Source organism: Gorilla gorilla, chromosome 5 (genome assembly GCF_029281585.2).
Source record: "Gorilla gorilla gorilla isolate KB3781 chromosome 5, NHGRI_mGorGor1-v2.1_pri, whole genome shotgun sequence".
NCBI lineage: Eukaryota > Metazoa > Chordata > Mammalia > Primates > Hominidae > Gorilla > Gorilla gorilla.
In genome coordinates this window covers 173,718,640-173,743,301 of record NC_073229.2, presented here as the reverse complement: position 1 = coordinate 173,743,301, position 24,662 = coordinate 173,718,640, and the positions used below count along the sequence as shown (strand labels likewise).

At 41.4% G+C, this 24,662-nt stretch overlaps 1 protein-coding gene across 1 annotated transcript in view; it reads left to right on the top strand.

Annotated features, from left to right (window-relative positions):
- The first annotated feature begins 17,253 nt into the window (after window positions 1-17,253).
- Window positions 17,254-24,662, top strand: part of PPIL4 (peptidylprolyl isomerase like 4) — a 42,724-nt gene continuing 35,315 nt past the window's right edge. The window contains exons 1-4 of the mRNA XM_031012544.2: window positions 17,254-18,818; window positions 23,159-23,226; window positions 23,314-23,378; window positions 23,675-23,792. Coding sequence (XP_030868404.1) covers window positions 18,749-18,818; window positions 23,159-23,226; window positions 23,314-23,378; window positions 23,675-23,792 — 321 coding nt within the window. The 5' untranslated portion in view covers window positions 17,254-18,748. The remainder of the gene's footprint in view (window positions 18,819-23,158; window positions 23,227-23,313; window positions 23,379-23,674; window positions 23,793-24,662) is intronic.

Genomic DNA, 24,662 nt, shown 5'->3' with positions numbered 1-24,662 from the left:
TGTTTATCTGTCTCGTCAGATAGATGTGAGCTCCAGGAAGCGGGTGGCCAAACCTTAAAGCAAACAGCTTGCTAGAGTAAGCCCTCAGTGGGGGTTTGTTAGACAAATAATGTCTAAGTGGTTGACAGTATTATTTAATAATCAAAAATTTTACTGTTTTGTATGAAATGGTTCTCTTTAGGCCATTGTTTTGCTACATGCACCCATGAGCGCTATGGAATTTCATGTTAAAAAACCCCATCATTTAGGGAAAAAGCACCATACCACAACTCTAATGAGTTACAACAAAACTTTAAACAAGCTTTGTGGCTGAGTTCCACTTGTCCATTGGAAAACTCAGCTTGGTTTACTGAGCCTTCACATTAATCTGAGAAACAAAAGACAGAATTAACTTGGCAGTTGCTTACACGACAAATACATCTGTCAATGTTAATACGGTGAGTACTTTGATGTTCCTTTGAGTCAGCTCATGTCGACTTGATATCTTCTATCATAAAAAGAGTTCAACTTGCCTGACAGCAACCCACTGCAGTTCTGTGCACATTAGATGCTTTCTCTTCTTTGAAGGTAATCTTTCATATAGGAGAAGATATTCTAAAATATTTCTAATACTACAGAAAACAAAGTATATATTAAAATGTCTTTATTCTTTCACCAGATAATACCTTTTGATTCCAAACCTTGATATATTTCCTTTTTCAGTAGCCGATTTCATTGTCATTTTCATCATTCCCACAATCAAAATTTGAGTCCATCTTTTTTCTGCAATTTAAAGCAGGCTTGATGCCAAAAGGAAATCTGGGACCTGATTTGTATCTGTTTCCAGTTTCTGGGAGTGAGTGAGTCACTGCACTTCTATTACAACACAGTCTACTCCAGTATTTTCCAGAGTTAGTCATCTACATATTTTTGAACTTTTTGAAAGACCCCTAGAAGATGACAAGAGGGAGAGCAAGAAACAAAGATATTGTATTTTATTTTTTTGAGACAGGGTCTTGCTTTGACACCCGGGCTAGAGTGCCATGGCAAGATAGGTCATGGCTCACTGCAGCCTTGACCTCCTGAGCTGAAGCCATCTTCCTACCTCAGACTCCCGAGTAGCTGGGACTGTAGGCACGTGCCCCCATGCCCTGCTAATTTCTTTTTTTTTAAGTGGAGACGAGGGCTTGCTAGCTTGCCCAGGTTGGTCTTGAATTCCTGAGCTGAAGCAATCCTCCTGCCTCCGCCTTCCAAAATGTTGGGATTACAGGCATGAGCCACTGTGCCTGGCCTAAATTTTTTTTTTTTTTTTTTTTGAGACAAGAGTTTCATTCTTGTCACCCAGGCTAGGGTGCAATGGCACAATCTCGGCTCACGCAACCTCCTCCTCCCAGGTTCAAGCGATTCTCCTGCCTCAGCCTCCCAAGTAGCTGGGATAACAGGCGCCCACCACCACGCCCAGCTAATTTTTGTATTTTTAATAGAGACGGGGTTTCACCACGTTGGCCAGGCTGGTCTCAAACTCCTGACCTCAGGTGATCCACCTGCCTCGGCCTCCCAAAGTTCTGGGATTACAGTCATGAGCCACTGTGCCTGGCCTAAAATATTTTAAAACTGCTTTTGCTGTAACTTTCTTGTCCATATATTTATGAATGAATTTCATTAGCTCATAATGATGGGTGATGCCTCTCATATGAAGAACAACTCATAGAAATATTATCATTGTAGTAGCCAGCATTTATTATGCTAATTGTGTTAAGTGCTTTATGTATATTATTTAAACCTCATAACAGCCTAATGACATGATTACAATTTATTATCCCATTTTTATATACAAAACAGAAATTTATAGAAATTAAGTGTTTTTCTCTGAGTTACAGAACAGTAAATGATGAAGCTGTGGTTTTAAACTCTGGCATTCTAAGCCAACACAGTATAATGAAACAAAAGGCATTTAATTTATATACATTTATAGAGATGATTATAAATTATTCCACTCATTAGCTTTCTAAAAATATGAGCTGGGTTGCACTTTGGGAGGCGGAGGCAGGCGGATCACCTGAGATCGGGAGTTCGAGGCCAGCCGGGAGTTCAAGAAACCCCGTCTCTATTAACAACACAAAAATTAGCTGGGCGTGGTGGCACATGCCTGTAATCCCAGGTACTCGGGAGGCTGGGGCGGGAGAATCGCTTGAACCCGGGAGGCAGAGGTTGCGGTGAGCCAAGATCGTGCCATTGCACTCCAGCCTGGGCAACAAGAGTGAAACTTCGTCTTAAAAAAAAAAAAATATATATATATATATATACACACACACACACATATATATATATACATATATACATATATACATATATATATACATATATACATATATATACATATATATATACATATATACATATATATACATATATATATACATATATACATATATATACATATATATATACACATATATATGTATATATATGAGCTGTGTTGGGAGAAATGGAGAAACAGTAAAGTGTAAGAGAGCTATGCCTTCTCCACCATCACAGGAGCTAGAGGGGCTCCAGGGCCAAGATGCAGCCCCTGCTCTCTGCTCCCTCAGCTAACTGGTTTCAACAACCTGAAAATCTGCAGAGACGTTTGTACTCAAGGATGCTAAAAATCATACTATAATTTAATATTTGGTACCCTAATAAAAATCCTGAAGATAAAAGATTAAAGGGCCGGGCGCGGTGGCTCACCCTTGTAATCCCAGAACTTTGGGAGGCTGAGGCAGGCGGATCACGAGGTCAGGAGGTCGAGACCATGCTGGCTAACACGGTGAAACCCTGTCTTTACTAAAAATACAAAAAATTAGCCGGGTGTGGTGGCAGGCGCCTGCAGTCCCAGCTACTCGGGAGGCTGAGGCAGGAGAATGGCATGAACTCGGGAGGCAGAGCTTGCCGTGAGCCGAGATCTAGCCACTGTACTCCAGCCTGGGCAACACAGCGAGACTCCACCTTGAAAAAAAAAAAAGATTAAAATAAGTATCCTAAGGAATAAGAAATCTTATCAGGTTTCAGGTTTTAAAAAATAGAACATCTGTAACAGATACTGCAAGAAGAGTTTCTTTAGAGATCATTTCATATTCAGTAACCCAGATAAGTAGGTTATATTTGTGGTAAGATGCCATTTTCATTTGTCTTATTTGACTTTTTTTTTTTTTTCTGAGATGGAGTCTTGCTCTGTCACCCAGGCTGGAGTGCAGTAGCACGATCTCAGCGCACTGCAACCTCCACCTCCAGGGTTCAAGCAGTTCTCCTGCCTCAGCCTCCCGAGTAGCTGGGATTACAGGTGCCTGCCACCACACCTGGCTAATTTTTGTATTTTTAGTAGAGACGGGGTTACACCATGTTGGCCAGGCTGGTCTTGAACTCCTGACCTCATGATCCACCTGCCTCAGCCTCCCAAAGTGCTGGGATTACAGGTGTGAGCCACCGTGCCCAGCCTTATTTGACTTTTTAAAACACCTTTAGAAATGAAAGAAGCCTCCACTTGGAAGCAGAAGCAGAGTGTAGGGTGTCTTTCCTCTGCCTTCAGTGGATTTCCCTCTTGGGAGTGGATTTTCTTCTTTTGAGTCAGGATTCACTTTATTTAATTCACTAGAATATAAAAGCCTCACTTTATCATTCTTTACCTCAGTTGGTGCTAAAATGACAGGCAACTTCATAGCCATATGTATTAACTGTATTTGCCTATTTTCTGTATTCTTGATGTTACGGCACCTGGGGCCTTGCTGGCCCTGGAGACACTGCCCCTCCGAGGGTTAGCTAATTCCTAGAAATCGCAAACTACTTCCCTGGGCACCTCTGGGAGTTTACATCTCGTATACAACACAGCCAATCCAGAGCTCATGCCCTGGTGGGCACCTCTGGGAGTGCACCTTTCATATACAACCCAACCAATCTATTTGTGTTTTTATTTATTTATGTTTGTACAGATTTATGGGGTATATGTGAAATTTTGTTATATGTATGTAGTGTATAGTGATCAATTCAGGATATGTAGGGTATGTATCACCTGAGTATAGTACATTTTTGTTTGACTAACATCACCCAACGCTTCTATCAAACATTGAGTTTATTTCTTCTAACTGTATGTTTATACCCTTTAACCCACTTGACTTCATCCTTCCCTTTCCCCCTCACTCACCTTACCCAGTTTTTGTCATCTACCTTTCCATTGTCTACCTCCATGTGGTCCAATTGTTTAGCTCCCACATGTAAATGAGAACATGCAATATTTTTTCTTTCTGTGCCTGGCATATTTTACTTAAGATAATGACCTCCAGTTCCATCCATGTTGCTATAAATGACATTATTTCATTCTTTTTAATAACCAAATAGTATTTAATTGTGTATATATATCTTTTTTTTATCTGTTCATCTGTTGATGGACACTGAGGTTGATCCTCTATATTTCTATTGTGAATAGTGGTGAAATAAACATGTGAGTGCAGGTATTCCTTTGATATATTGATTTCTTTTTCCTCAGGTAGATAGCCAGCAGTGGGATTGCTGGATTGAACGGTAATTCTATTTTAGTTTTTCGAGAAATATCCATACTGTTTTCCACAGTGGCTATACTAATTTACATTCTCCCAGTGTATAAAAGTTTTTTTCTCTGCATCATTGCCAACATCTGTTATTTTTTGTCTTTTTAATCATAGCCATTCCAAATGGTAAGATATGTCATTGTGGTTTTGCTTTGCATTTCTGTGACAGTTAGAGATGTTGAGCATTTTTTCATATATCTGTTGGACATTTGTATGTCTTTTTCTGAGAAATGTCTATTTATGTTCTTTGCCGACTTTAAAAAAAAATAAGGGACAGGGTCTTGCTATGTTGCCCAGGGTCTTGCTATGTTGCTATGTTGCCCAGACTGGTTTTCAACTCCTGGGCTCAAAGGATCCTCCCACCTTGGCCTCCCAAAGTGCTAGGATTAAAGGTGTGAGCCACCATGCCCAGCCGACTTTGGCCATTTTGTAAAGAGATTGTTGTTTTTTCCTGTTCAGTCACGTTCCTTATATATTCTGGATATTAGTGCCCTGTTGAATGAATAGTTTGCAAATGTTTTCTCCCATTCAACAGGTTGTCTCTTCATTCTGCTGATTCTTTTGCTATATAGAAGCTTTTTAGTTTAATTAATTCCCATTTGTCTATTTCTGTTTTTGTTGTATGTGCTTTTGAGGTCTTAGTCATAAATTATTTGCCTAGGCCAATGTCCAAGAGAGGTTTCCCTAGGTTTTTGTCCAGTATTTTTGTAGTTTCAGATCTTATGTTTAATTTTTTAATCCAGCTTGACTTGATTTTTGTATATGGTGAGAGATAGCTGTCCGGTTTTATTCTTTTGCATGTGGCTATCCAATTTTCCCAGCACCATTGATTGAAGGAGATGTTCTTTTCCCGATATAAACTCTTTTCAGCTTTGTCAAAGTTCAGTTGGCTGTAAATGTATGGCTTTGTTTCTGGGTTCTCTATTCTGTTTCATTTGTCTGTGTGTCAATTTTTATACAAATACCATGCTGTTTTGGTTACTATATTGTTTTGGTAATATGTTTTGAAGTCAGGTAATATGATGCCTCCAGCTTTATTCTTCTTGCTCAGGATTACATTGGTTATTTGGGCTCTGTTTTGGTTGCATGTGAATTTTAGGATTGTTTTTAATAATTCTATAAAAAATGAATTGGTATTTTAATAGGGATTGTGTTGAATCTGTAGATTACTTTGGGCAATATGATCATTTTAATTATATTAATTTTTCCAGTTCATGAGCATGGGATATTTTCCATTCATTTGTGTCATCTTCGATTTCTTTAAACAGTGTTTTATAGTTTTGTTTGTAGCGATATTTCACCTCCCTGGTTAAATTTATTTCTAGGTATTTTGGGTTTTTTTGTATGTATTGTACATGGAATTGCCTTCTTAATTTCTTTCTTGGCTAGATCATTATTGGCATACAGGAACTACTGATTTATGTGTGTTGATTTTGTAAACTGCAACTTTACTGAATTTATTTATTAAATCTAAGAGTTTTTTGGTGGAGTCTTTTAGGTTTCTCTACATATAAGATCATATCGTCAACAAAGAGAGGTAGTTTGACTTCTTCTTTTCCAATTTGAATGCCTTTTATTTCTTTCTCTTGTCTGATTCCTTTGGGTATGACTTCTAGTACTATGTTGAATAGGAGTGGTAAGCGTGAGCATCCTTGTCTTGATCCACTTCTTAGAGGAAAGGCTTTCAACTTTTTTGAATTCAGTATAATGCTAGCTGTGGATTTGTTATATATGGCCTTTATTACTTTGAGGTATGTTCCTTCTATGCCTAGTTTGTTGAGAGTTTTTCTCAAGAATGGATGTTGAATTTTATTAAATGCTTTTTCTGCATCTATTGAGATGATCATATGGTTTTAGTCCTTCATTCTGTTGATGTGATGTATCACATTTATTCATTTGTGTATGTTGTACCATCTTTGCATCCCAGGTATAAATCACACTTGATCATGGTGTATTAGTTTTTGATATGCTGCTGATTTGATTTGCTAGTATTTTCTTCTATGGATTTTGCATCTATGTTCATCAGGGATATTGGCCTGTAGTTTCCACTTTTCTTGTCCTTGTTTGGTTTTGATATGAAGGTGACACTGGCCTCATAAAATTAGTTAGGGAGGGCTGGGCATGGTGGCTCACGCCTGTAATCCCAGCACTTTGGGAGACTAAGGTGGGCAGATCATGAGGTCAAGAGTTCGAGTCCAGCCTGGCCAACATGGTGAAACCCCATCTCTACTAAAAAATACAAAAATTAGCCAAGCATGGTGTTGCACACCTGTAGTCCCAGCTACTCGGGAGGCTGAGGCAGGAGAATTGCTTGAACCCAGTATGTGGAGGTTGCAGTGAGCCGAGATCACGCCACAGCACTCCAGCCTGGGTGACAGAGCAAGACTCTGTCTCAAAAAAAAAAAAAAAAAAAAAAAAAAAAAAAAAAAAAAAAGAATTAGGGAGAATTCCCTCCTTTTCAATTTTTTTGGAATCATTTCAGGAGGATTGACATTAGTTCTACTTTGTACATTTGGGCAAATTTGGATGTGAATCCATCTGATCCTAGGCTTTATATTGTTGAGAGATTTTTTATTACTGATTCAATCTTGTTACTCATTATTAGTCTGTTCAGGTTTTCTGTTTCTTTCTGATTCAGTCTTGGTAGATTGCATGTGTCCAAGAATTTATACATTTCCTCTAGGTTTTCCAGTTTGTCAGCATATAGTCATAAAAGTCTCTGATAATTTTTTTGTATTTCTGTGGCATCAATGGTAATATCTCCTTTCTCATCTTTGATTTTTTTCTTTGAGTATTCTTTTCTTGGTTGGTCTAGATAACAGTTTATCAATTTTGTTTTTTTTTTTTGAAGAACCAACTTTTTGTTTCATTGGTCCTTTGTAATTTTTTAGTCTCAAATTGATTTAGTTCTGCTCTGATCTTTATTTTTTCTTCTCATAATTTGGGGGTGTGATTTGTTCTTGCTTTTCTAGTTCCTTTAAGTGCATTATTAGGTTGTTTATTTGAAATCATTCTACTTTTTTGTGTTTTTTATTGTCAATTACTTTAAAATTTTTTAAATTTTTAAATTTTAAATTTTAATAGTTTGTGGGGAACAAGTGGTATTTGGTTACATGGATAAGTTCTTTAGTGGTGATTTCTGAACTTCTGCTACACCTATAATCTGAGCAGTGTACACTGTACCTAATTAATAGTCTTTTATTCCTTACCTCCTTTCAACCTTCCCCCTGAGTCCCCAAAGTCCATTGTATCATTCTTATGCCTTTGCATCCTCATAGCTTAGCTCCCACTTATAAGTGAGAACATACAACGTTTAGTTTTCCATTCCTGAGTTACTTCACTTAGAATGATGGTCTGCAACTCCTTCCAGGTTGCTGCAAATGCTATTATTTTGTTTCTTTTTATGGCTGAGTAGTATTCCATGGTGTACATATATATCACACTTTCTTTTCTTTTTTTCCCTTTTTTTTTGAGTCAGAGTCTCTCTCTGTCACCCAGGCTGGAGTGCACTGGCATGATCTTGGCTCACTGCAACCTCTGCCTCTCAGGTTCAAGCAATTCTTCTGCCTCAGCCTCCCAAGTAGCTGGGATTACAGGTGTGTGCCACCACGCCCAGCTAATTATTATTATTATTATTTTTTGAGATGGAGTCTCACTCTGTCGCCCAGGCTGGAGTGCAGTGACGCGATCTCGGCTCACTGCAATCTCCACCTCCCAGGTTCACGCCATTCTCCTGCCTCAGCCTCCCGAGTAGCTGGGACTACACGTGCCCACCACCACGCCTGGCTAATTTTTTGTATTTTCAGTAGAGACAGGGTTTCACCATGTTAGCCAGGATGGTCTCGATCTCCTGACCTCGTGATCCACCTGCCTTGGCCTCCCAAAGTGCTGGGATTACAAGCATGAGCCACCGCACCCAGCCTAATTTTTGTATTTTTAATAGAGATGGAGTTTTGCCATGTTGGTCAGGCTGGTCTCCAACTCCTGACCTCAGATGATCTGCCTGCCTCAGCCTCCCAAAGTGCTGGGATTACAGGCGTGAACCACTGCGCCCGGCCACTGCCACATTTTCTTTATCCACTCGTTGACTGATGGACATTTGGGCAGGTTCCATATTTTTACAATTGTGAATTGTGCTGCTACAAACATGTCTGTGCAAGTGTCTTTTTCATGTAATGACTTCTTTTTGTCTGAGTGGAAATCCAAAAGTGGGACTGCTGCATCAAAATGGTAGATCTACTTTTAGTTCTTTAAGGAATCTCCATAATGTTTTCCGTAGTGGTTGTGCGAGTTTACATTCCCACCAGTAGTGTAGATGTGTTCCCTTTGCACCATATCCATGCCAGTATCTATTTTTTTTTTTAATTATGGCCATTCTTACAGGGGTAAAGTGGTATCGCATTGTGGTTTTGATTTGCATTTCCCTGATAATTAGTGATGTTGAGCATTTTTTCATGTTTGTTGACCATTCGTATATCTTCTTTTGAGAACTGTCTATTCATGTCCTTAGCCTAATTTTCAATGAGACTATTTTTTTTTCTTGCTGATTTGTTTGAGTTCCTTGCAGATTCTGGATATTAGTCCTTTGTTGAATGCACAGTTTGTGAAAATTTTTGTCCACTCTGTGGGTTGTCTGTTTACTCTGCTGATTATTTCTTTTGCTGTGCAGAAACTTTTTAGTTTAATTAAGTCCCATCTATTTATCTTTTTTGTTGTTGCATTTGCTTTTGGGTTCTTGATCATGAAGTCTTTGCCTAAGCCAATGTTTAGAAGAGTTTTTCCAATGTTATCTTTTAAAATTTTGATGGTTTCAGGTCTTAGATTGAAGTCTTTGATCCATCTTCAGTTGATTTTTAGATAATGTAAGACATGAGGATTCAGTTTCACTCTTCTACATGTGGCTTGCCAATTATCCCAGCACTGTTTGTACGGTATTCTTTCCCCACTTTATGTTTTTGTTTGCTTTGTTTAAGATCAGTTGGCTGTTAGCTTTATTTCTGGGTTCTCTATTCTGTTCCATTGATCTATTTGCCTATTTTTATACCAGTACCATGCTGTTTTGGTGACTACAGCCTTATAGTAGAGTTTGAAGTCAGGTAAAGAACAAAAAAGGCCGGGTACAGCCTCACACATGTAATCCCAGCACTTTGGAAGGCCGAGGCAGGCAGATCACTGTAGGTCGGGAGTTCAAGACCAGCCTGACTAACATGGAGAAACTGCATCTCTACTAAAAGTCCAAAAAATTAGCCGGGACTAGTGGCGCATGCCTATAATCTCAGCTACTCAGGAGGCTGAGGCAGAATTGCTTGAACCCAGGAGGCGGAGATTGCGGTGAGCCGAGATCGCACCATTGCACTCCAGCCTTGGCAACAAGAGTAACTCTGTCCAAAAAAAAAAAAAAAAAGAAAAAAATTATTCTTTTTGCTTAGTCTTGCTTTGGCTATATGGGCTCTTTTTTGGTTCCATATGAATTTTAGGATTGTTTTTTCTAGTTCTGTGAAGACGATGATGGTATTTTGATGAGAATTGCATTGAATTTATAGATTGCTTTTTGACAGTATAGTCATTTTCACAATACTGATTCTACCCATTAATGAGCATGGGATGTGTTTCCATTTGTTTGTGTCATCTGTGATTTCTTTCAGCAGTGTTTAGTAGTTTTCCTTGTAGAGGTCTTTCACCTCCTTGGTTAGGTATATTCCTAAGTATTTTATTATTTTTTTGCAAGCTATTGTAGAAGTGATTGAATTCTTGGTTTGATTCTCAGCTTGATTGCTGTTGGTGTATAACAGTGTTACTGATTTGTGTACATTGATTTTGTATCCTGAAATTTTACTGAATTCATGTATCAGATGTCATAACTTTTTGGATGAGTCTTTAGGGTTTCTAGGTATACGATCACATCATCAGCAAACAGCAACAATTTGACTTCTTCCTTACCGATTTGGATGCCCTTTATTCCTCTTGTCTGATTGCTCTGGCTAGGACTTCTAATACTATGTTGAATAGAAGTGGTGAAAGTGGTCATCCTTGTCTTATTCCAGTTCTTAGGGGGAATGCTTTAAACTTTTCCCTGTTCAGTATAATGTTGGCTATGGGTTTATCATAGATGGTTGGTTATTTTTGAGAGAGTTTGTCATAGATTTGTTTTGTTTCGTTTCGTTTTGTTTTTTTGAGATGGAGTCTCACTCTGCTGCCCAGACTGGAGCACAGTGGCACGATGTGGGTTCACTGCAACCTCTGCCTCCTGGGTTCAAGCAATTCTCCTGCCTCAGCCTCCCAAGTAGCTGAGATTACAGGCATCTGCCACCACATCTGGCAAATTTTTGTATTTTTAGTAGAGTGGGGGACTTCAGTACTCACCGAGGTTGAAGCAGCAGTGAGCCCTGATCATCCCACTGCACTCCAGCCTGAATAGGAGTGAGACCCTGTCTCAAAAACATTTTTTTCAAGAAAGAAAAAGAAAACTGAAACATAAGTTCAACCTAATTGCCTGATACTGTGTATATAACTCATATAATCTTTCCCTAGCAGAATCCTAAATTACAAGACTAGAGATAGTATTAAAGAGTAGTGTTTGATAACATTCTGTGTATCCTTAAGAGAAATATTACAAATCCAAGGAAAAAAAGAGAGGGTTTGGAAAAATCAAGCAATTTTTTTTTTTTTTTTTTTTTTTTTTTTAAAAAGACAGAGTCTCACTCCATTACCCAGGCTAGAGTACAGTGGCATGATCTCGGCTCACTGCAACCTCCACCTCCCGGGTTCAAGCAATTCTTGTGCCTCAGCCTTCCAAGTAGCTGGAATTACAGGCATGCACCACCACGCCCAGCTAATTTTTGTATTTTTAGTAGAAACGGCGTTCTACCATGTTGGCCAGGCTGGTCTCAAACTCCTGAGCTCAAGTAATCTGCCTGCCTTGGCCTCCCAAAGTGTTGGGATTACAGGCGTGAGCCACTAATCAATTAATTTTTAAAGAAGAATTTGGACTATTCAAAGAGAATTAGAAAGTGACATAATAAATATGAGAAATGATTTCACATCTGGAGTTATTCATTAATGACTACATAGGGTATTGCCAGATTGTTTTGAAGAATCAGACTCCGGTATGGGCATTTTTTTTAATTTTTAATTTTTCAATCATTTTCCAACGGTGATAATTAAGGTATGGACATCTTAAACTCTAGATAGAATACCTTCTTATTATTATTCAGTGTGTAATTTACACCATCTTTAAATTATGCTGTACTTAATTATATCCCTAAATATAAAATATTCTACCATCACAAGGAAAATACCATTTCATTATATAGTTTCTGCTTGTCATTATCTTATTGTCTCTAATGCTACAAATATTTAAATATGTTGAAGTGGTTTGTGTAGTAGTTACATAGGTGAAAAGAAAGAGCTATATTATTTGCAATTCTACCAAATGTAAATAGTAAAGTAGATTAAGTCTGGAGGAAAGATTAGCACATTTTTGTTGCTTTCCAAATATTAACATCAAGGAGAGCATTCAAGATGCCTGACTAGATGCAGCTAGTATGCACCTCCTCCATGGAGAGGGACAAATATAGCAACTAGATATTCACACTTCAAAGAGATTGTCTAAGAAAGAACACTGGGATTCAACAGAAAAGTGACAGGAAGCACTGAAAGCAGGGAAAGAGGCAGCTTGCTCAGCCAGGATTGGATGAGAAGTGGGAGAAGCTTCCCAATACAAGGAAAGGGTAAGAGAGAAACCCTTAGAGCTTCATATTTCTGCCATCGTCTTTTATAATGTAGCTGCAGAACCACTCAATCCATGCAGGCCTCAAGCCTAACAGGAAGGTACTTAGAGATCGCACAGAGACACAGCTTCAAAGAGGGAACTCATACAAAGTCCCAGAGGCATCCAAGGCCAGAGTAGCTTCAGCTTGGTGACATTTTCAGAGCCTAGCCTCTGGGGATTTGTATCTTGCCCGGGGGCCAGGCTGATGCTGACATTGCTGCCACTGGGCTGAGAAGTGAGAGGGGAGGCCGGGCACTCCCATGGAACCCCAGGACAAATCTCACCACTGCAGCTGCAGGCTGCTGTGGGACCAAGGCCCTGGCAAACTGCACTGCCTACAGCTGCCTGCCTGCGCTACTCCAGCTGAGATAGGTCTCACCTTCCCTGAGGGCAGGCCCACAGCACAGCTGCCACTGCCCACACCTGAGCATTCTGCCTGTGGCCTGTGGACCATTCTGCCTCTACCTATCACAAAAAGCACGTAAATGCACTACCACAGGGCCAGAGGACAAGCTGGCCAGCCCAGTACCATTCCTCCAGTACTCAAGCATGCTATCCAGGGACCTGAAAATCACCCATCCCAATCTATGACCATTGACACCTGAATGGCCACTCCTGCTGGGGTCTAAGGTTGGGCTGACCCATCCTGCTGATACTACCATAGCTGGCAGTGCTACCAGTGCAACTCAACCTGTCACAGCCCTCGCCAATACCAGCACAGACTGCTTGGGCCCCAGTGGGTTGCTCCACCACTGCTACTGCCATCAGTCACTTCCCAGCAGCTACCCAGGAGCCCCAAACCTACCCAAACACCTGGATTATCACTAGCACTACCAGCATTTGAGCAAGCCACCTGGAGGCCCAAGAATTTGACCCACTTAACACTGGTGCCAGTACAAACAGCTCTGGGGCTGGCCTTGCTAGAAACCTAGACATCCAAATACAAGAAGCTCAAAGAACACCCGGGAAATTCATCACAAAAAGATCACCACCTAGGCACATAGTCATTAGGTTATCTAAAGTCAAGAAGAAGGAAAGAATCTTAAGAGCTGTGAGGCAAAAGCATCAGGTAACCTATAAAGGAAAACCTATCAGATTAACAACAGTTTCTCAGCAGAGACCCTATAAGCTTGTCGGGATTGGGGTCTTATCTTTAGCCTCCTTAAACAAAACAATTATCAGCCAAGAATTTTGTATCCAGTGAAACTAAGCTTCACAAACAAAGATACAGTCTATTTCAGACAAACAAATGCCGAGAGAATTTGCCACTACCAAGCCAGCAGAAACTCTACAAGCTAGAAGGGACTGGTGGCTCTGCTGGTCCCAGAAGCCTCCAAACTAACCCTGGGGAATGATTTAACTATTTACACCCCACATAATGTTGCAGGACTACTGTACTCCAGAGTAAGGCTTTGGCTAACAGAGAGCTGACTCCTTAAATATCAGGCCCTGCTGTTAGAGGGTTCCCACATCCAATTAAAGACTTGTTCTAACCTAAATCCAGCCACCTTCCTCCCTGAGGAAACTGGGGAACCTGAACATAACTGTGAACAAGTCATAGTACAAACCTATGCAGCCAGGGAGGAACTCAGGGAAACTCCCCTAGAGAATCCAGACTGGACCCTCTTCACAGATGGGAGCTCTTTAAAGAACAAGGGATCCGCAAGGCAGGATGCGCAGTAGTCATTGACTACTCGCTCCAAGGAAGGAGGCAGCCATAATCCCCCTGGGAACACAACTGCATTGGCTTAAATATCAGGCCCTGTTGTTAGAGGGTTCCCACATCCAATTAAAGACTTGTTCTAGCCTCAATCTAGCCACTATTTGATTCTATTGAATTTGATTCTATTGAAAGTGTGTCTCTTCCTCCAGGCACAAGCGCTCAATTAGCTGAGCTAATAGCTCTTACAAGAGCAATTGAATTAAGCAAAGGTAAGGTAGCTAATATTTACACTGACTCCAAGTATGCTTTCCTAGTTTTCCATGCTCATGCGACCATTTGGAAGGAAAGGCATTTTCTTTTCTTTTTTTTTGAGATGGACTTTTGCTCTTGTTGCCCAGGCTGGAGTGCAATGGCGCAATCCCAGCTCACTGCAACCTCTGCCTCCCAGGTTCAAGCGATTCTCCTGCTTCAGCCTCCCAAGTAGCTGGGATTACATGCACCTACCACCATGCCCAGCTAATTTTTGTATTTTTAGTAGAGACAGAATTTCACCATGTTGGCCAGGCTGGTCTCGAACTCCTGACCTCGTGATCTGCCCGTCTTGGCCTCCCAAAGTGCTGGGATTATAGGCGTGAGCCACCATGCCCGGCCTGGAAAGGCATTTTCTTACCACCAATGGATCCCCTATAAAATATCACCAGGAAATTAATACATTACTATCCTCAGTTTTCCTTCCATGAGAAATCGCGGTAATGCATTGTAGGGGACATCAAAAGGGAACAGATGAGGTAGCTGAAGGAAACAGATTAGCTGATCAGGCAGCTAAGTCAGCGGCAAGAAAGCCTCAAGACATCAACACTTCAAACTCCTCTAGTGTGGGAAGGCTCCATCAGAGGAATTAAACCTCAGTACTCCCCTACAGAAGCAGAATGGGCCACTTCTTGAGGGTATACATTTCGGCCCTCAGGATGGTGACAGTCGGAGGATGGCAAGCTCCACTTGCCAGCCTCTAGCCAATGGAAAGTCCTTGAAGTCTTTCACCAAGCTTTTCACCTGGGAAAGGATGAGACATATCAATGTGCCCAGAGATTGTTTTCAGGAGATAACTTACTAAAAACAGTTAAGGAGGTTGTTAATGCTTGTGAAGTCTGTCTTAAAAATAATCCTTAACAGGCGACTCCTTCCTCCTCAACCCCAAAGAATAGGAGGTTATCCAGGAGAAGACTGCCAAATAGACTTCACCCACATGCCGAAGACAAAGGGCATCCAATACCTGCTGGTATGGTCAGACACCTTCACTAACTGGGTAGAGGCATTCCCATGCCGTACAGAAAAAGCCTCTGAGGTAATAAAAGTGTTAGTTAATGAAATAACTCCCCGCTTTGGTCTACCTAGGTATCTTCAAAGTGACAATGGACCCTCATTTAAGGCAGCTGTCACACAAGGGGGTCTCAAAAGCACTAGGCATAGAATACCATCTCCACTGTGCTTGAAGACCCCCATCCTCAGGAAAGGTAGCGAAAACTAATGATATGATCAAGAGACACATCAGAAAATTATCCCAAGAAACTCACCTTCCTTGGGTCACTCTTCTTCTTATGGCCTTACTACGAATAAAAAATACCCCTTCCAAACTTGGTCTTAGCCCTTTTGAGATGCTGTATGGACGACCTTTGTTTACCAATGATTTTCTATTAGATCAAGAAACCTCTGAGCTAGTCAAGCAGGTAACTTCTCTGGCTCACTTGCAACAGGAATTAGCACAATTAGCAAAGCCCCAACCCCAGGAAATTGGACCACCTCTATTTAACCCAGGAGATTGGTACTGGTGAAGGCTCTCCCTTCTCTCTCTTCCTAAGCCCAAGCTGGGAAGGGCCTTACACCGTTCTTTCAACTCCCTCAGCAATAAAAGTTACAGGAATCAACTTTTGGATACATCACACTCGAGTCAAAGCCTGGAAAGCTGAGGCAGCAACCCCTGACAGCCCAGAGAAATGACCTGAATATCAATGCGAAGAAGTAGGAGACCATAAGCTGAAAATCACAAAAGATAAGTAACGGAGTAAGAACCACTCACCTTAGTCTCGCCTCTACCTCACCAAATACTTTTTGCCATTTCTACCTCTCCTTTTAAGCCAAGTATTACTATATACTATAGCACCCTCAGGGTGTAATATCGAACAGAATCTCAATTACTGTAGCACTTTGCTTAATTACTATCCTCACAGCAGGAATAACAGTTATTAACCGACAGTAAACATGAGAGTTTTACTATCACTAGGTCTGTTAGGATTTTTTATGGGACTTAGTAATACGTCACACCCTTTAGCTCCTACAATATCCGCCATGGCCCATTTCTACAACAAGACTAATTGTTGGGTCTGTCCTAAATGGTTTGCTCAGTTTAACAGCACTGAGGAACCTTACAATGACCCAGAACTCACAGTCTTAGGATTCCCTTTGTTGGCTTTACTTTTAACCCTTAAACACATATCAGGCATAAATGGAACATGGTATGGGAGCACTTTTTTTTTTTTTTTCCTGGAGACGGAGTCTTGCTCTGTCACCCAGGCTGGAGTGCAGTGGCGCAATCCCGGCTCACTGCAACCTCCACCTTCCGTGTTCAAGCAATTCTCCTGCCTCAGCCTCCTGGGTAGCTGGGATTACAGGCATGCGCTACCACACCCAGCTAGTTGTTTTTGTTTTTTTTTTTTTTTGTATTTTTTATTAGAGACGGGGTTTCACCATGATGGGCGCGGCTGGTCTCAAATTCCTGACCTCAGGTGATCCGCCCACCTCGGCCTCCCAAAGTGCTGGGATTACAGGCATGAGCCACCACGCCCAGCCATGAATATTGTGGTGGCAGTCGCTGTGGCGGGCACCTGTAGCCCCAGCTACTGGGGAGGCTGAGGCAGGAGAATCGCTTGAACCCAGGAGGCGGAGGTTGTAGTGACCTGAAATCGCACCACTGCACTCAAGCCTGGGCAACAGATCGAGACTCCGTCTCAAAAAAAAAAAAAAAACCCAAACCGAAAAACCATATTTATTCATTCAACAAACATTTATTTGCACATTGTGTACCAGGCTGTCGTATGCATTAGGGATATAGCTTTAAACAAAACAGACAAGATGGAATATCCTGGAACACACATTCTAGTAACAATAAACAAACATAAACAAATTCGTAAATAGCATGTTAGATTGTAAAATGTACTCTGGAGAAAAAGCTATATGGAGAAAAAGAAAAGTGTCTGTGGGGTTAATTTTAATTATGGCAGCCACGGAGGGCCTCACTGACAGGGTGACCGACGCCAAAGCGCCTGAAGGAGGTGAATGGGAGCCATACAAATAACTGGAGGAAGAGGTCCCTCAACCAAGGCAAGTGAAAAGGCCCTGGGGCAGGAGTATGTCAGCAGTGTTCAGGGAATAGCAAACTGTCTAGTGTGGCTTCAGAGGAAATAAGAAGATGGCGTAGGATGGGGTAGGAGAGGATCTTGTAAGCCATTATAAAAGCTTTGGCTTTTCCGCCGGGTGCGGTGGCTCACGCCTGTAATCCCAGCACTTTGGGAGGCGGAGGCGGGCGGATCCACGAGGTCAGGAGGTCGAGACCATCCTGGCTAACACGGTGAAACCCCGTCTCTACTAAAAACACAAAAAATTAGCCGGGCGTGATGGCGGACACCTGTAGCCCCAGCAACTCGGGAGGCGGAGGCAGGAGAATGGGGTGAACCCGGGAGGCGGAGCTTGCAGTAAGCCGAGATCGCGCCACTGCACTCCAGCCTGGGCGACAGAGCGAGACTCCGTCTCAAAAAAAAAAAAAAAAAAAAGCTTTGGCTTTTCGTCAGATGTGAAGTTATTGGAGATTATGTGTAAAATGTCATAAGAGAGAGTGACAGGCTTGCCCAGAAGAGTGTCTGGGGAATAAACTTGCATGGCAAAATGTTAGTTTTGGCCAGGCGCAGTGGCTCACGCCAGTAATCCCAGCACTTCGGGAGGCCAAGGCGGGGAGAGTTCGAACTCCTTGAGCTCAGGAGTTTGAGACCAGTCTGAGCAACATAGTGAGACCACCTCCCCCCACCGCCATCTCTACAAAAAATAAAAGAACAAAATTAGCCGGGCGTGGTGGCGCGCGCCTGTGGTCACTTGGGAGGCTGAGACAGGAAAATCGCTGGAGCCCGGGAGGTGGAGGTTGCAGTGAGCCGAGATCGCGCCACTGCACTCCAGCCTGGGCAACAGAGCGAGACCCTGTCTCAAAACAGAAAACAAAACAAAATGTTAGTTCTTAGAATCGGAAACCCCTAGTAGAGGCCCAAAGTTGTTTTGCGAAAAGGAGACTGACGAGGAAACCCGGAGGAGTCCGCCCAAATAGGTGGAGAGAAGATCCCGCCGCGGGCGCCCCCTGGTGGATAAAAGGGCCGCGCGGAGGGCCGCTCTGCTCTTGAGACGGACACAAACGGGGCACAAAACACTATACTGAGACCGTTCTGAGGGACACGCTTCCACCAAAATCGCCAAGGGCGGACCAGGATTTTCAAAACGGACGCGCCGGGGGCGGGACCAACCCGAACTGTAAGTCAGCTGGGCAGCCCGGCGCCCGCACGCCGACCGGAAGAAACTGCCCGGAACCGGGGGCGGCGCCGGCGAGATGACGCAAAAGGGGTCGCGCCGAGGGTGACGCGTGGCGTAGACGACGCCGACGGCCTGCGCCTGTCACCCCCCCCCGGGGTTTGTAGCGGAGGAGGAGCGGGCGCCATGGCGGTTCTACTGGAGACCACTTTAGGCGACGTCGTCATCGACTTGTACACCGAGGAACGGCCGCGTGGTGAGGCTTGAGCCCCACTAACCTGTCGCCGGGGCCCCCGAGCTTGTCTCCCTACTTTCCCTTCTCTGCGCAGTCCAGGGCAGAGATTGGCTAGAGCTCGAGCTTCTGGGCTGCTGGTGCCCGCGACTGGGCTATTTTATTAACCGGCCTTGGCTAGAAAAGTTTTTGTGACGGGAATTCGTTTGAGCCTTGGCAGCCCTTCTCCTGTATTTTGTGTTGGCCAGTCCGGTGGAGGGTGCTTGCGGTCATTAATTGCCTTTGGGAGTGTGTGTGGGGCGTGTGTGTGTGTGATTCGAGCTGCACATACAATACCCATAGCTTTTGTGCCTTTATTGTGTTTACTCGTGAGAGGAACATAGGAACTATTGCTTGGTGTGTAATCGGTTAAATCTTGATGAAGGCATTAGGGTGTGCTTGGCGCAGCGAGTGTGGGCATACCGCTTAGGTGGAGGAGGAAGAGGTTGTCTGGAGTGTGGACTGAGCCTTCGAGGCACTGGGCTTGGCTTCTTGCCCCCGAGGGTCTGATTTTTCCATTGGGGGAAGCAGACACAGGAACCCATTTTAGTTTTCTATGTGTTATGGTAGAAGAATGTGTAAGTTGCCATGGAAACCAGAGGAGGGCTGCTTCTTTGGTGGGGGGTGGGAAGAAGCAAAGCTAGCGAATACTATATAGAACACTTGAACTAGTTCTTTCAAAGATGAATGGGAATGAGGGTTTTCTTAGCTTGGACTTTCTTTGTTTGGAATTTTCTGGAAACGGCAAGTAGTTTGGTGTGGCTGGAAGGACTGGTGTGAGTCGTGGGATGGTAGACTCGAGTGTGGTCAGATACGCCTAGGTCAGTCGTGAATAGTCTTGTGTGCCCTACTGATGATCAGAGTCCTTGAGGACTTTGAAAGTAGGATTGAGGCATGGCATACTCGTTTTGAGAAGATAATAGGCAGCGGTGTGGAGAATGTATCAGAGTCAGGAAGAAACTGAGACCAGGAGAGATTAGTTACAAGCAGGGTCCTACCCACATGGAATGCAGAGCCTTATCAAAGAAGGTGAAATAAGTTGCAATATTGTACAATAACTACCTCCTGCCGTGCTCCGCTTTCCCCCGCACGCAGCTATTCCTCCCTCCTCTCCACCTGGCGAAAACACTAAACTCTCCCGTACCATTGTTACCATTCTTTTGCTGTTTCTTCTAAACAATATTCCTCTCCACTATTGTCCTTCTGGCAAACTTACTACTTATTATCTAAATCTCAGATCAAGCATCATCTCTTCTTTGAAGCTCTCCCTCCTTTCTAAGCAGAGTTACCTGAGGTTTCCTCTGCTCTGTCTTAGGTCTTTTATAAACCACATGACACATTTTATTTTAACATTTACCTATTATCCTGGTGTTGTTTACAAGCGTGTCCTCGCTCAAGAATGTAAACTCCAATGAGAGCAGGAACTATACCATAATTATCATCTCTATATCCTGAGTACCCAGTACAATGTCTGCTACTTTTAGGGCACACACTGGAGGTTCATTATAATGACTAATGGATATAAATGTGTTGTATTAGTTAGGACCCTTTGTGCAAGTGATAGAAACCCAACTCAAACTGGCATAAACAAAATAATTGGTTGCCTCATAATACTGGGGTAAGCTTGGATCGAGTGGCTGGATCGAGTGTTTCAAAGAATATTATAGGGAATTTTGTTTTTTATCTCTTGATTTTGCTTTTCTTTGAGTTCCTTTGACGCTCTGCCCATGTAGAGTAGCACCTGGCAAAATAAATGGGCCTCTTTTCCCAGAGTTATGAGGAAATAAAGGGGTGTAGAGCTACCCCACCCAATTAACAAGCAGTGGTTCTGCAAAGATAAGCCCATAACACCAAAACATAAGTCCATCCCCTGTACATATTTGTAAGCATATGACTGGACAGATGTGCTTACATGTGTACCTGCTATATTTATACCCACTTATCAATCTATGATCAACATACCCAGACTTACCTACCTTCCATTCTTTCTTCCTTTTCTTTCTTAACTTTTTATTATAGAAAATTTAAAACACAGATGTAGAATCATGTAAATGAACTCTCATGTCCACATGACCAGCTTTGTTTAACATCTGTGAACACATAGCCAATCTTGCTTCATTTATAATACCCCCACCTCCAGTGCATCTATTTAATCTGTAATTACTTCAGTATGTATTTCTAAAATATAACGTCTCTTTAAAAAAACAAGAAAAAATGGAACTATGAGCTTAAGTACCACATAAGTGACAGGTTAAAAAAAAAAAAAAAACTTGACAGGGAAAAGGGAAAAATACTAAAGAAAAGAGAAAAAGTTGTAAAAAAGAACAAAAAAACAGAACCGCAAATCTTATCACACTTTGAAAAAACTAGCAATAATTTTTAGTATCATTTAAACTTTCTTATTATCTCATAAACTTCTAAAAAATATGGTGATTTAAATTAGGACCCAAAATCCATATATTGGTTAAAATGTCTCATATATGTTTGATCTATTGGTTCTCCCCCTTTTTTTCTTGAAAAAAAATTTGAGAAAGAACCTGGGTGCTTTGTCTTGTAGAATTTCTCTTGTTTTGGATTCGACTGATTATTTACTGGGTGCATTAACATATTTTTGTGTCCCCTGTTTCCTGTAAATTGTTCTTTAGCTTCAGAGCCTTGATTAGGTTCCAGTTTAATGTTTTTGGCAAGAATATTTCATATAAGATAGTGTGTACTTTCAGCTGCATCACATTCAGGGGGCACTTGATGTCTGGTTGGCTCTTTCTGTGATGTTAAAATTGGTCAGTGGGTTAAGGCCTTGTTGCGCTTATAAATTGTTCCCATCGGATTTTGATGAAAGACCTAAAGATTTTGGCAGCCATTGATGATCATTGCCTAAATTCATTATTTTTGTTTCTAGTAAAAGGACCACCCCATCTGTTAAACATGAAGCCCAGAAATATATTCAAGAAAAACAACTGCAAGACTGATATTCAGCACTCTTCAACAGCTCAGCCCCATCTTATCTCTCCAGTCTTTTCATCCTCTATTACTGTGTAATACCAGACTATTACAGAACTTTAGTGTTTTGGACCTCCCCTAAAACATTTAAATTTCCACTTACAGGCCTTTTCATAGTCTTCCAGACCTAAAATGCTCACCCTTCACTCTCTGCTAGTCCAGTTCTTTTAATGCTTGCCTTAACCTTCGCTGAGGTTTTGTAATTTCCCTAGCCAGAAACAATCTTTTGAACTCTTGCGGAATTTTTAAAACTACTTTTTTTTACCATTTTAAATAAGTGGCACACATGTTATTAATTAGATATGTCCAGTATGTAACTACTTGTGTTCAGATGTAAGGACCCTAATTTAATGTAAGCTTTTTGAGGGCAGGGATTGCCTCATATATCTTACTGTCTGTCTGGTTTCTAACTTAGTGCCTTAAGAACTTGTTAATGTGTCTTTCCACGACTAGACTGTGAACTTTTTGGGAGCAGGGACCACAGTTTAATGGCATTTGTGATGGCAGTGTCAGGCATCTAGAAGGTACTCAGTAAATGTTTATTGGATAAGCAGATTAATTTGTATGAGAAAGGTTGTTCATAAGTGTATGGATTTTTATAAAGGGCTGTTTAACTATTATTTAAAAAATGACCCTGGGTGTTTGACTTTTTCCTAATTGATATAATCCGTATCCATTTTTATATATTCTGCTAGATCCTTTTCTACTACAATATGCTCTTTAAGTGTTCTTTTTTCTTGTAATAAAATCAATCCATCAGTAAATGTTGCTTATAAGTGTCACTTTTCTGTATTAGCCCAGATGCCCCAAAACTCCTATTAAAGAAAAAAAAAAGTTAATTTAAAATGTTTTTTTCTAGACTTATTGCCCTTTTATTTTATTTTATTTTATTTTATTTTGAGATGGAGTCTCGCTCTATTGCCCAGACTGGAGTGCAGTGGTGCGATCTTGGTTCACTGCAACCTCCACCTCCTGGGTTCAAGTGATTCACCTGCCTCAGTCTCCCTAGTAGCTGGGATTACAGGTGCCCGCCACCATGCGTGGCTAATTTTTTTGGTATTTTTAGTTGAGACAGGGTTTCACCATATTGGCCAGGCTGGTCTCAAACTCCTGACCTCAAGTGATCCACTCACCTCCGCCTCCCAAAGCGCTGCAATTACAGGTGTGAGCCAGCGCCCGGCCTATTGCCCTTTTTTATAGCTTTGGACATTTGACTTTTTTTTTCTTTTAATAGTGATTTAGAAATTACATTTTACTGTGGCTTTACTTATTTAAAAATGTGTTTGTGGATTACTGTGATAAATTTGGTATTTACTTTCTTTCAGCCTGCTTGAATTTCTTGAAACTGTGCAAAATAAAATATTACAATTATTGCCTTATTCACAATGTACAGGTGAGTTGGTAGATATTAGTCATTTCCTTTGTTATTGGAACTGTCTCACAAACTCTGTGAATTAACAAAGGATCCTACATATTACAGAGGGATTTTATCATACAAACTGGCGATCCTACAGGGACTGGCCGTGGAGGAGAGTCTATCTTTGGGTAAGTTGTTTTATTTATTTATTTATTTATTTTTAACCTCTGGAAGGGCAGAACAAATTCTTTTATTCTTAAATGAGGAAAAATATAATTGCTCATGCTTCAATCTGCATTTTAAAATATGGTTTAAATTTAGATTTTTTCCCCCAAGTTCCCTAAATATCTAGGAAAAAAAAAAGTAATATTTTGAATTCTGTTGGCATTTCTGTAAAGAAATAATTGATAACCCTGTATGTTACTAGTACTTCTGTATTTCATTTTGAGAGTACTTACATTTATAACCTTATATGTTTTTTCAGCCAACTGTATGGTGATCAAGCAAGCTTTTTTGAGGCAGAAAAAGTCCCAAGAATTAAGCACAAGAAGAAAGGCACAGTGTCCATGGTGAATAATGGCAGTGATCAACATGGATCTCAGGTTAGGAAATGAGTAAGAATATGAGATTTGCTTAGAAATGAAGGACTGGAAGGAGCCCACAGAGTTATTTTTTAAACTATCCAGTAAGGCTTAGAGGGTTTCAATCAGAAATGTGTGTTAGGGGAAAAAATGCACTTTTTCTATATTAAAAAATATTATTTTCTTCTTTTAAATGTAAAGCATTCCCATTGTGAAGAATTGAGAAAATACAGAAAAGTACAAAGAAAAACATTACCTACAACTCCACCATCCGTGATTATCACTTCACATTTGTGGCTCATTTTTCAGTATTTCTTTTTATTTAATTAATTTATTTATTTTTATGAGATGTAGTCTCACTCTGTCTCCCAGACTGGAGTGCAATGGCACAATCTCGGCTCACTGCAACCTCTCCTTCCCGGGTTCAAGCAATTCTCCTGCCTCGGCCTTCAGAATAGCTGGGATTACATGCGCCTGCCACAACACCTGGCTAATTTTTATGTTTTTAGTAGAGACGGGGTTTCACCATGTTGGCCACGATGGTCTCAATCACTTGACCTCATGATCCGCCTGCCTTGGCCTCCCAAAGTGCTGGGATTACAGGCGTGAGCCACCGCGCCTGGCCGTTTTTCAGTATTTCTTACTTTTTTAAAAACATTACGCAGAGTACCTTCTATTCATTGTCTTGTTTAATTCTCCCAATGACCCTGTTAATTCTCCCAATTACCTACTTGTTAGAGTAGGTACTTCTATTTTCTACTATATACACATGAAGTTGAGTCATGGCTTGTCTAAGTATTTTGTTTTATTTTATTTTATTTTATTTATTTAGAGACAGAGTCTTGCTCTGTCGGCCAGGCTGGAGTGCAGTGGTGTGATCTCGGCTCACTG